Source organism: Channa argus, chromosome 13, assembly GCF_033026475.1.
Source record: "Channa argus isolate prfri chromosome 13, Channa argus male v1.0, whole genome shotgun sequence".
Classification (NCBI taxonomy): domain Eukaryota; kingdom Metazoa; phylum Chordata; class Actinopteri; order Anabantiformes; family Channidae; genus Channa; species Channa argus.
The window spans coordinates 9970061-9982875 of record NC_090209.1 but is presented as its reverse complement, the minus strand read 5'-3'; the positions used below and the strand labels follow the sequence as shown (position 1 = coordinate 9982875).

The 12815-nt window shown below is 41.0% G+C and overlaps 1 protein-coding gene across 13 annotated transcripts in view; it reads left to right on the top strand.

Moving 5' to 3' along the window:
* Positions 1-12815, top strand: part of LOC137139443 (membrane-associated guanylate kinase, WW and PDZ domain-containing protein 1-like) — an 83882-nt gene that overhangs the window by 50260 nt on the left and 20807 nt on the right. For 6 of the 13 annotated variants that reach the window (XM_067526678.1, XM_067526674.1, XM_067526684.1 and 3 more), the window contains 11 exons: positions 192-311; positions 1752-1940; positions 2950-3217; positions 3520-3567; positions 3820-3899; positions 4473-4511; positions 5970-6027; positions 6245-6357; positions 8924-9046; positions 9772-9957; positions 10332-10943. In XM_067526678.1, coding sequence (XP_067382779.1) covers positions 192-311; positions 1752-1940; positions 2950-3217; positions 3520-3567; positions 3820-3899; positions 4473-4511; positions 5970-6027; positions 6245-6357; positions 8924-9046; positions 9772-9957; positions 10332-10943 — 1836 coding nt within the window. The remainder of the gene's footprint in view (positions 1-191; positions 312-1751; positions 1941-2949; positions 3218-3519; positions 3568-3819; positions 3900-4472; positions 4512-5969; positions 6028-6244; positions 6358-8923; positions 9047-9771; positions 9958-10331; positions 10944-12815) is intronic. The other 7 variants (XM_067526679.1, XM_067526676.1, XM_067526677.1 and 4 more) reach the window with 7 other exon arrangements.

Here is a 12815-nt window from a genome sequence, read left to right as displayed (position 1 = left end):
ATTTAGTGATGCTGAAAGTATTTTAACACTAATGATAGACTTTCAGCGTGGTGGTTGTGAGAGGAAAACACTGAACCTGTTCTTGTGCCAGGAGGAAAAATCTGATCCCACCTTTAGTGAATTGTGATCACATTGCTTGATTTTTTTCAGGCTATTAGCAGTCACTTCACTTTGTTTTTTTCTGTCCTCAGGTACAACCCGCCGCCCTAGACCTGGAGAAGTCCACGGGGTGGATTACAACTTCCTATCTGTGGAGGACTTCCTAGAACTTGAGGAGAGTGGCACACTACTGGAAATAGGAACATATGAAGGTGATCATTTTATCCACACATTGATTAGGAACAGTTTTTTTCTTTTTTGGATTCCCAATTTCTACCGGGCTTGGGACTAGCACTGCACAACTGGGAATGAGGGTGGGCTGTTGGGGGTTCAGTGTCTTGCCCAGACACACTTTAACATGTGGTCGGGAAGAGCGGGGCGCGAACCTCCAAACCCATGGTTGGCGAACCTCCAAACCCATGGTTGGTAGGCGACAACTCTAGCAACTGAGCCACTGATGATGATTATGATTATAACTGACACTCTTGCTAGTCATGATAGCGCAGGTGTCCTGATTTTCAACAGATACGATAAGCATAGCAGCAATCAACATTTATTTTTCCCTACATGCAGACAGGCTGTAAGAGTTTTCACTCAGTTGATTCCGATTAGGCAGTGCATGATGATGGGAGGAGATGCATCCAGGAGACAGCAGGTCACTCCACATCTGCCCCTCTCACTCTGATTAGGACAGTGTTGTGCAACGCTAAGTCTCAAACTGACACAAACCTGTGTGTGTAAACGTGTGTATTTGTGTGTGTGTGTATGAGAGAGAGAGAGAGAGAGAGAGCACGGGGTGGTAGAGAATGTTACAACATTAATCTGCTTGGCACCAGTTCTGCTCTGTGTTGGCACGTTTCTGTCTTTCATGCAGACAATGTCAAATACCTGTCCACGGGAGTCCGTGGCCATTCACACGAGAAAATAAAGACAGGATTATTGATTTATAAATAAATCTTGATTTTATAAAAAAATTAATTTGAAAAATCTTTTATTTTATATAACTTTTAATAATTAATAATGAAAAGCAAATAATAATTTGCAAGTCTTAACAGTACAGTAAATGTGAAGCCATGGCCAATAGCCAGTCAGCTTCGGAAAAAGCTTACCTGTCTAAATGCAACAAAATCTGCCTACCAACATTTGTAAAACTCAACACAGTACTGTCATTTGTTTTTTTCTGTTTGGCCAGTGCCAATCTGAGTCAAATAAGTGTTTCCCAAGTTTCTCTTCCAAGTTTCTTTTCCAACTATACATCTGACTTTCCCAGTGACATCACTGCACATCTTTCTCTTTTATTTAAAAACATTATTTAACTGGTACAATGACAAATTGAAAGTCTTTGTTTGCACTACTGACAAGTAAACAGTATTTTGGATGCTGCTGGTCTATTGTTTTAGCTTACTTTTTTTTTCAGCTCTTAAACCCCAAACACAAATTTCAGGATTTGTAGTCTCACTGTGAGCCAGCTTTATGTTTTTTCTTTCAGCAAACGATTAGGAGGTTTCATAGATCCTATGCCTGCTATCTCTCTATCCCCCACTGTGCTTGGTTTTACCTCGCTCTGTCTCGGTTTCTAATTCTCCCTTCTTCGTCTCTCTCTTTCTCTCTCTCTCTCTCTCAAGCATTCTAATGTCCTTCTTGTTGCCTAGGTAACTATTATGGGACCCCCAAGCCTCCAAAGCAGCCCATCATTGGGACAGTGATTCTGAGTGATGCGGGCTCCCAGCAATCCACCCCAAAGCGCACCAAGTCCTACAATGACATGCAAAACGCCCGAGTAGTGCCTGCTGACGATGACGATGACGACCAGGCCACGGAAATGAACAACAGTTTTACAGGTGAGGGCTTTGTACCACCTTTCTGTTGAAGTTCCTCTAACTTCTGCTCTCTTCGTCGATGCATGTGTGGTAGTTCTGTATCTGCTCTGTTCTCAAGTGGACGCTTGCTTAGGAGTTTCTCTGTATATGTGTGTCCAAGATTAAAGAGATAATGTGTGTATGTTTGTAATCCTCCCCACTGGTGTACGGTGTCTGGCAGTTACATCATGTCTTTGTGATGCTGATTCCTTTACTATGAGCCTCCAAACACTGCCATCTGCCTGTGAGGAGGGGTGTAGTGGGGGAAGGACTACATTACACACTATACTCTCAGCATTCACAGTTTGGGATCTTTTTCTTTCATTTCACTTGTTTTGTCTTATCAAATTCTCTTTCATCATGTGTGTGTTCATTATTTCCAGGCAAGATTTTCTCAACATCTTTCAATTACTTACAGGCATAGAAGAAGATAGGTGACAGTAGCAGATTTTTATGCAGAAGCTTCAGTGTTTTCCATCTTATCCTTCCTCTTTTGAGCTCTATCCTGTTTTTAGAGTGTGATAGATGGTGTTTTTTGCTGTGAATTTTTGCCTTTTCTGTGTCCCCTGGCCAGGCTGCCTGAGTGTTAAATTAGCATTTGACCAAGCTTGAAAGGCCCACAGAAGTGGTGGTGAGCCAAGAGGAGCAAGTGGGGATGGGGGTTGGGATTGCTAGCTTTAGGAGAAAGCGGTTTATGGGTGGAGAGGTAAAAAAAAGGTGGGGGGGTTCAAAAAGAATTTGGGAAAGACTAAGAATTAGCATATTCCTGGGGCCTTTTCAGTACACTAGGAAAAGGCGGGAGCCAAACTTATAGGGGGAAGGGGGAGTCCTGGGAGACTGTTGAGGTCTAAGTTGCATGATATTTTGTAGAGTATCCAGAGTGAGCATGGCAGCTTTTTTTCATCTGTTCTTTCCTTGCTTGCATGAAACATAAACTGTGTTTTATTCTTTCTTTGTTGTCATTCCGTGTTGTGCCCGTTGTGTGACCCAGGATCCTTAGTGCGTAGTCTCTTCCCCTCTCCTTTGTTGTGTGCAGGTAACCCTAATGACCAGGACGAGAGCCGCGGTGGCATCCTCCGGCCGTACCCCGCACGTGACAATGCTCCATCCTGTGGTCTGAACAATGCGGCCACCTCCACCTCAGAAAGTGGGCAGCAGACCCTCGCAGAACCGCAGGTCTCTCCAGAAGACCCACTGGGACCGCTGCCTGAAAACTGGGAGATGGCCTACACAGAGAACGGAGAACTTTACTTCATAGAGTATGTATCAGTAACCTACAACAGTGGCTTCTGCTGCACGCGCACTGTTTGCACTGTCCGAATAAGCATTTCTCATCATGGCTCATATCGTAGTTGCTGTTTGCTGTATTTTACCTACACTATTATCCCTTGTGTTCGTCCAGTGGCTTGTCTCCCCATGATTTGGTTTTTAGGCCTGCCTAGCCAACCTGCACAGTCCTCTGGGTACCACTGCTTTCCTGTTAATCCCTGCATGTCCTGATCTCTAAAGGAGATCACATCCTGATCACCTGACTACCTCCATCTCTCTGTCCTCTCTGCAGCATGGCAAAGACACACCACCAGGACATGGCTGTGTATTTTCAGAGCTTGTATGTTAATTTCTGCTATCACTGAATTACTGCATTTTCATGTTTAGCAATAGAGAGTAAACTCAGGTTATTTTTGTTGTCTTGCCTGTGTTGTGTTCTCTGCAGCAGATGCCTTCTGTCCTCTTGTTAACTTGCTGATGCTGTTTACTTTCTAATTTTTACTGATGCATTCATGCACCCCTGCTGTGCTTTCATGTGTTGGTTTGACAGCCTGTGTTAAATTATTCTGTTGACTCGTTTGTTTGCCCTTAGCCACAACACAAAGACCACATCATGGTTGGATCCTCGGTGTACCAAAGCCTCCAGGCCTCTGGAAGACTGTGATGATGATGGTAAGCTGCTACACATAATTTACATATAAAAATATAAATTCACACTTCTGTGTAGTGGTTTAAGAATCAGTAGGTGGTGCTTGAAGTCTCAGACATGGAGGTCTTCATGTGTTTTCAGTGCTGACGTTGTTAATTCCTTAATTGAAAAAAAAAACATGTTTTCTCAGAGTTTGATTGGTTGATCCGGTACGTGACTTAAATTTCATGTCTTTCACAACTATTGTCATAAAACGTGACATATGATTAAGAAATGTTTGATAAGTTCCAAATTACAGCTGACAACTTTAGCTTTTGGTCCACAGACTGCAGAATTGCACCATCAAGTGGTGAAGCTGAAAGCGGCACACTGCAACTGTCTTAAGCTTGCCTACAGAGTTATTAGTTATTATTTATTGTTTTTTGTTGTCCTGTTAATCACACATTTGAGACTAAGCGTTTTCTGTTTCCCTATTTGCCTTTTTCATTCTTTATTTGCTCTTGATTCTTCCATCCTCAAACCACCTCCCCTCTGTTTTTTTCTTCTTTTCTATTCGTCATTTGTTTGCTTTGTTTCATCTTGCTTGTACCTTGGAGAAGAAGGGATTCATACGGAAGACCTGGAGAATGATTTAGGTAAGACTTTTATATCTTTGAATGTTGGTTATTATAGACCTGAAGAATACACACAATGTGTTTTACCACGATGGTTAAATGTAAACAAAACTGTACTTGTTTTCCCAAAACCTAACTGCCTAAATTCCTCACGCGTATTACTGCCAAATCTACTGTAGGTGTGGTTTACTTATGTTACAAATTATCGAACTGCCTTTAATTGCAATTTCCATACCCACAGATTGGGTATTTAGTTTTCGATCACTTATTCAGATTTATAAAAATCCACATTTGAAAAATCTAATGCTGAGGTTGGTATATTTACTTGGTGTTGCTTCCCAGAGTGGCAAATGGTAGGCTGCCCATTTGCTTCCCATTATATGGTAGAACACGCAAACCTGTAATGGAATGACAGCTCAATCTCAAACTAGGTCTTAGATGTCTGGTTGTAAGCCTTTATTATTGCTGACTGCTCAGATGCAGACAGTCTGTGATTATTGATTGTGAAACTCAGTCTCTTATAAATGTGTTTACTGGACTTGGGAGAAGCTCACAGTAACAAAAGGAGCTAATGTCTTTGCCTGAAATCAAATACAGTGAGGAGGAGAACTGAGATGCCAACCTCTTAAAGGTAGTGTGTCATTTTAATAGGCTTCATCTGTCTGCCTGTTGTCATGAATAGTGTGGTTAGGTGTGTGTAAAATATGTAGATGTGTGATTGAAATGAGACGATGTCCCTCAGAACATTTTAGGAATATTTAGCCAAACAAAAAAACACACAAGTGTGAGGTTCCCACAGTTGCTGTGAGATTTCTTGAGATGTCTTGAGAAGAATAAATGTAATTGTACAGTAGGAAGCTGTAGAGTGATTCAGGTCATAATTTAGTTTATGAATACTTACTGATATACTTCATAACACATTGACTAGACTGGTAAATATGCACAACTGGCACAGCAAGAATCATCTGTACCTGACAAGGTGACAAAATGTTGTATTTTACTATGTAATAAAACAGAAATTTAACAGATCCACAATTCAAGTTTTCAAAATTAAAGAAAGGTGGTCTTAAATGATTTCATTGTCCAGTAGTAAATGGTATAAAGTTGAGATTAATTTAGTTTATCCTGGCATTTAATCCCATTTGGCATTTTAACCCACTTGCCATTTATGGGAGAATTTTTCCCAGTAAAATGCCAGTGCCATTAAGATGGCCAGTCCCAGCAAACCATGCTTATAAATATTACACAATAGATCTAATCTCTTACTGAACTGTGAAGAAATCAGATGTTGGATAAGAGAGGAATGTGACCCAGAACAATTGTATAGGCTTTATATTGTGTAATTGTAGTAAAATGAGTGTATTTTTGTGATAGTGATAGTTTGGGGAGTTACTGCATCCATTTACTGAGCTTTTAATGTCCAAGATCAAAGGTAAAGGGTCTTTCTGTGTTTAATGCTGTGTGCCTTCTGTATTTCAGAGCTGCCTCCAGGATGGGAGAAAATAGATGACCCAGTGTATGGGGTCTACTATGTAGAGTAAGTTAATCAGCTTATTGATTTTAGGTAAACAAAATAGGCCAAAAGGCCCTCTGACAAATCTTCAGTCTTTTTACCGGCCTCATGTACAGTAGCTATTTCACTGCATACGGTACAGTACATACACACAGCGCATTTTAAATTTCACACTGTCATTTGTTTTTCTTATCAGTCTTTGCCTCTATTACCTTGTGTTTTCTTCCCCTGTGTTTCTTAGCCATATAAACAGAAAGACTCAGTATGAGAACCCAGTGGTGGAGGCGCGGCGTCGCAAAATCCTGGAGCAGCAGCAGCAGCCGCAGCCTCCAGAAGGTGAGCGGTATATTCGAGGTTCGTTTCCTGCCCTGGCACGGCACCATTTCTTTCTTTCTTCATGTCTGTGAGTGTCATGTTGTACTGGTTTGTCCACTGCTCTCCTGGGTTTGGGCCAGTCAGCTTTTCTCTTGGCTGTGACTTGATTTCAACTTCAAATCAAGTCATCAACACATTATGGAAAAACTGACTTATTTGCTAAATGTACATTTTGATTACCATATGATCTACTGTATGTTTACTAAAACAGATCTGGCCCAATCCCTGGTGTTGTCTTTAGTGTTTTAGGTTTTAATTTATGTGATTAAAATCATAAATGCTGTATATCATTTTCTATTTGAACATTTCATTTAAAAGCCATAAAAGGGTGGGGAAAGATTTGTACTGCAGCCTAGAGGTTTTCAAACAGTAACATGAGAGTTGACAGGGGAACCCAGAGTGAGACATTAGAGGAAATGACTCTGCGTGAGGTGTCAGGGCCAGGTGCATGACGACGTTTTAAAAAGAATGGACCTAATAGACTTTGAGAACACTGATTTGGCGTATTGTACATAGTCAGCAGTTGGAGCTGCTGATTGCTGGAGTTTCATCAAAATTTATAGGCTACTCCTTCTGGGAGTCAAATGTGAGCAGACATGATACTCACAATTTTATATTCAGTGTTGACTTACACTTCTGAGGATATGCTTATCTCCTATGTCATTATAAATACAAACATTCATTCGCTTAAAAATCATAAGAAAAAAAACTCTGGAGTTTTAACATTAAAAAATGTTTTTTGTTTCAGAGTAATTGTAATGCCAAAATGCTAATACATAATTCAGACTATGTTAAATGGCAACTGTATGGTCCAACCAGTGTTTCCTCGGTTTTGTTTATGTTGTGTATTGTATTGTAAGGTTAATTAGATTAAGAAATATACGTATAAGCGTGCTGATGATGTCATTAATGACATCATATGGCTTTAATGTCTGCCTTTATAGTTTGCCTTGTATCTTTAACTGGTTGTCAAGGAAACAATGCATAACAATGTTTGTTACTTGAGAGGTAGTTAGCTCAGCTGTTGAGAGGAACAGAGCGTGTATTGTAGAATTATTTCGTTATCGGCTAAATTGTGAAACTTGGAATACAAGAAATGTTCATTGTCCACCATAAAACAATCTCTGGAGTGGATAACTGATGACCATCAGATACAAGTAAGATCGCCTATATATTGGTACGAAACCTTCTTTACACGGACTAAACACGTGGATTACCATTCAGCGAGTAATTGAAGGAGAAATGTATCCAGTTAAAGTGGAAAAAGGACAGGCAAAGCCAAGTCTTAAGGCCATAGAGAACGATGTGCAAAGTTGGATAGACGCAAGAAAGGTCAAGTTGGACCAGCTGGCGCAACTAAACAGAAAGATCCTTCGTTTAATGGCGGATGACTGCTGCGCGGAGCTGGTGGAAACCAAACTGTTGATAGAGCTCAACCAACTGTTTGGTGAGTTTTGTGACATGAATAGCTCAGTCAGAGAAATACTCCATAAGCTTAGATCCGATGTTTCGCTGCTGGATACAGTGGGAGTGCAAAGGCGGAGACGCCACTGTGATTTCCAAGCAAGTGCTGCCAGTCAGCTTTTAGGGTCATTAGGAGCGTTTTGGTATTGAAGAGTGAAGAGCTCAACTCAATCACGCTTTTTCTGACCAATTTTGCAAACGCACTGGCAGATTTGGAATATATGGAAGAGCTTAATGCTGAATCCATTTATGAGAAAAATGAGCGTAAGGCTACGTTTAAAGACCTAGTGGAGTCTGTAAAACAGACAATCCCAGTTCGTACTGCACCATTACTTTGGGGACAAAATAGAAAAACCTAAAGAGCACTGTAGTAGATTGGTCGTGATGTTTTAAGGCTATTGCATGATCCAAGCCCGGTAGAAATTGGGGAGGGTTGCGTCAGGAAGGGCATCCGGTGTAAAAACTGTGCCAAATCAACATGCGGACAATGATCCGTGTTGCGACACTGAACTCATGGGATAAGCCGAGAAAGGACAAAAATAAAAAGTCCGTTATCGGCTAAGTTGAAAAACGTGGAATACATGTTCAATGTTCGACATACAAAGATCTCTGGAGTGAATAATTGTTTGACCATATTGTCGCCAAAGCCCCTAAATTGGCTTTGTGGTTATCAAGCTTAGATTATGTCTAAACCACAAAATAGTAATAGCGACCAAACCACTTCACAGTCACTTTTTTTCATGTTCTATTATTTATAGTTTTACCAGTCACAGTGTCATCTTGTTTGATGGATGCCAACAGTGTCACAGTTTAAAACCCTCATCTTTAACCTCTGATGTCATATATGTATTTGCTTTGCTACATCTAATGATTTAAATCAGACATGTTTATATTCTAAAATGTTACAAAAGTATCTTACATTCAAGAAATGTATCTAGTACAAGCTGATGAGAAAGCAACAAGTCAGAATCTGCTTTGAGCTTTGTGTTCGTGTGTTGCTGTTAACTATTTATAAGTGTGGTATTTAAATACACTTGTTGGCATAGTGTCTGCAGATTAACATGTGTGATTGCGTGTACAGAGTGGATAGAGGAGCACTCCTCAGCAGCGGCTCCATTGACAAACTATGCTCCAAATCACCTGGAAACCTACAGGGACCCACAGGTCCCGCCAACTCTACCTCCCGGACCTGCAGGAGTTAAACGTAATTATACTTATAGCACTAGTATACTCTATTAATACTGCTTGATTTTTTGGGGGGGGGGACTGTGGCGCAGGAAAGTAGAGCGGTTGTCCACTAATCTCGCAGTTATTGGTTCCCAGTTCCTCCAGTCACATGTCGAAGTGTCTTTGAGCAAGACAATGAACCCCAACTTAGTTGCTCCCAGTGAGCATTCGCCCGCTGCAATAGCAGCTCCCCCATCAGTGTATGAGTGTGTGTGTGTGATTGGGAGTGCGAATGGGTGAATAAGAAGCAGTGTAAAGCACTTTGAGTGCCAAAAGGTAGAAAAGTACTATATAAGTGCAGACCATTTACTATTTTCTAGCATGTGCTCATAAAAATGGCCCTACGATGCAGAATGTACTGTATGTACATGTGTATGGAAATGGCAAGCAAACACATGCAAGCAAAATGTCATTAGACAAACTGTATATCACACAGTTCAAGTTTCCCTTACTGCCACACTTTTAATATCCAGAAAAATAAATTAATTGTTTAATGGTTTCATGTCACAGCCATTTTTAACACCGCTAAGGACTTAAATGTTAAGTCCTTCGCCCACCTCCCCCAGCTTGCAAAGTGTTCAGATAAAATAATTAAGTTTACAAACTCTGATCTGAATATAAGAGATAACATTACCACCTACAAAGGACTATTCAGGAATACTGTATGTTGAGAATATTAGTTGTTTCTCTGCTGCTCTGCAGGAGGGAAGCCTTTCTTCACAAGAAACCCAGCAGAGTTAAAAGGAACCTTCATCAACACAAAACTGAAGAAGAGTCGTCGAGGCTTTGGCTTCACTGTGGTTGGAGGTGACGAGCCAGATGAGTTTCTACAGATCAAAAGTCTGGTTCTGGACGGGCCTGCGGCTGTGGATGGCAAGATGGAGACAGGTGCAGTACATAACCACCATCCACAGGGGGCAGTGTTTTCATTCAACAGCACACTGTAGTATTCTTGCAATACAGCCATCCATTTTCTATGCTACTTATTCAGTCTAGAGCAGCAGGAGGCTGAAGCATTTCTCAGCACGTTCTAGGTGAGAGACCAGATAAACTTTTGTCATGTTGCGAGTCACAGGCACTTTGTTGTTTTAGTTTCATGTAACTGAATAGTGAAACTTCAGTATATAAATCACACAAATAACACCAAATAATACCAACAGTGTAATATTAACTATGTTTGGTAGGGAAACTGTGATTGGTTAAAGTAGTTGTTATTAGTTTAAATAACTTCATCACTGAAAGTATAATTTTCCCTGGTGTAGGTGACGTGATAGTCAGTGTGAATGACACCATTGTGCTGGGATACACCCACGCTCAGGTGGTGAAAATCTTTCAATCCATCCCAATCGGTTCCACGGTGGATCTGGCCTTGTGCCGGGGCTACCCACTGCCCTTTGACCCCGATGACCCCAACACCAGCCTGGTGACCTCAGTGGCAATCTTGGATAAGGAGCCAATAATCGTCAATGGACAGGAGACGTTTGACTCGCCTTCCAACCAGGTTGGACCCATTAACGGCATGAGGGAGCCGCGGCCACACAGCCCCTCAGCTGAGGTGGCGTCTAATGGCTCGCACAGTTATACGAGTGATGTAGTCACCCTTGCCTCGTCCATAGCCACCCAGCCTGAGCTGATCACCATCCACATGGAAAAGGGGGACAAAGGATTTGGTTTCACCATTGCTGACAGCCTTACTGGAGGAGGGCAGAGAGTCAAGCAGATAGTGGACTATCCACGTTGCCGGGGTTTAAAAGAGGGGGACATTTTGATGGAAGTCAACAAGAGAAATGTCCAGAATATGAGCCACAACCAGGTGGTGGACCTGCTAAGCAAATGCCCCAGAGGCAGTGAGGTCACTATGCTCGTGCAAAGAGGTATGTATTACATGTTGATGTCTAGCATTTGTCAGCAGTGGTAGATAAATAGACGCAGGAAAGTCAAGATTTGATGTAAGAGGAAGTGTGATGAAGTGCACAAAATAATGCATTGTTGTCTGATGAACAGACAACAGCTTGAATAGTTGGCACAGCAAGAGTCAGATAATGAGAAAGCAGGAGAGAAAAGGGAGTAAGAGAGTGGGTGGCATGGTGAAAATGCTTGGACTGGATGGGATGAAACCAGGAGAGACAAAGAGATGATGGGCTGTGTAGCATGGCAGAGGATGAGCAGATGAGTGTGGAAAGGAGTGGGATGCTGTGTAAAGAGGTGAGATAGTTGAATGAGAAGGGAGGGGAGGAGGAGCACATTAGGTCAGTGACTTCTATATAAATTCAGATGCAGCTGAAATAGACCTCAGTCTTCCCATTTGCTATTGTCTTATGTTGCCTTTATGATAATTTGGCATCATGAAGAGTGTGAATATTCTTCAAATTACTGCTCCTAGAAAAAAAACAAGGTAATGTTTTGATTGATGTTGGCTTTTACTCTGTGGTTTACAGGTGCATATGTTTTTTGCAGATTTGATGGTGGATCCTTCTTTGCTTTAACCCGCTCATTACCACATTCATGAACACTTACAGACGAGTCTTTTGGCCAGGAATGGCCTACAGTGAAATGCTTTTCTCACTGAAATGCCGTAACAATGCAAATTGTTCACTTGCAAGTATCCGTGTAGATACTAAATTAAATTTAAGGTCTGTATTAGGGGAAAGTTGAGATATGTGACTCGCATCAATTATGCCCTTTAAAAAGCTGACCTTGTGCACTACTGCGGAAAAAACACTGCTGTAATGTCATCATCAATATGGACCTGAGTGAGTGTGTGTGTGTGTGTGTGTGTATGTGCGTGCATGTGCGTACATCAGAGACCTGATACGGAAGGTGCTGTTCCTGATACTAGAACATAGAGGAACATCTAAGCATATTAGATTGGGGGCTGAATAAAGCATAAAATATTTCGTCATTTCACTAGTGCAAATATGATACGTCACTTTTCTACAAGCCATCATCTCAAACCACACATGCTGTCTGAATGCAACATTTAACACCCTTACAAACGTTATGTCAAAATAAAGTAGTTGAAAATCTGCGGCATTCTGAAAATCTGAATGAAGGTGCTTGATAGTTTGACTAAAATGTGAGGTTGATTCATTCCTCAAGGTCCAGTAATAACACTGTGCATGTCAGGGCTGCCAAAGATGAAGTTGACAGTCATGACAAATTGTGGTAAGGTCTTTGATCACCAATCCAAAAAAGCTGTTCTTTAGAGCCAGTGACAGATTAACCAAATTCTGACAGTATCAGAAATGTCAAGGTATATGCCATGAATGTGTAGGAGGCAGAGAAGGTAGTAAGTCCAACAAAGTATAACTGACATTATTTATATAAAGTTAAGAACAGAATAATGTTTGCACACACACTAAAACATGTTTCTGAGAGCTGTATTCCCAAGACATAGGATTGACTCATATAGATGACACAAGCTAATGAAGGGGCTGTGTGCCTCTTGTGTTCTTCTTACTTAGATTGCAAGAATCTAGTAGCCCAATGAACTTAAATGATCGCTGTTGCACAGAGTAGAAGCCATCAACAGTAAAATATTTAACACTAAGTTTGAGGTACTTTATTATTTAAAAAGTCTCAAAACTGGCTGAAATCTGTTAATTCTTTAATATGTCAGGTACCATTATGTTTTTAACTCAATTTGTCTTGGGTTTTTTGGCTCTGTGAAAAAGTGACAACCCTTTTTCATTACTTTATTGATAAAACAGCTTATAGATTAATCCAAAATACACGACAGATTATCA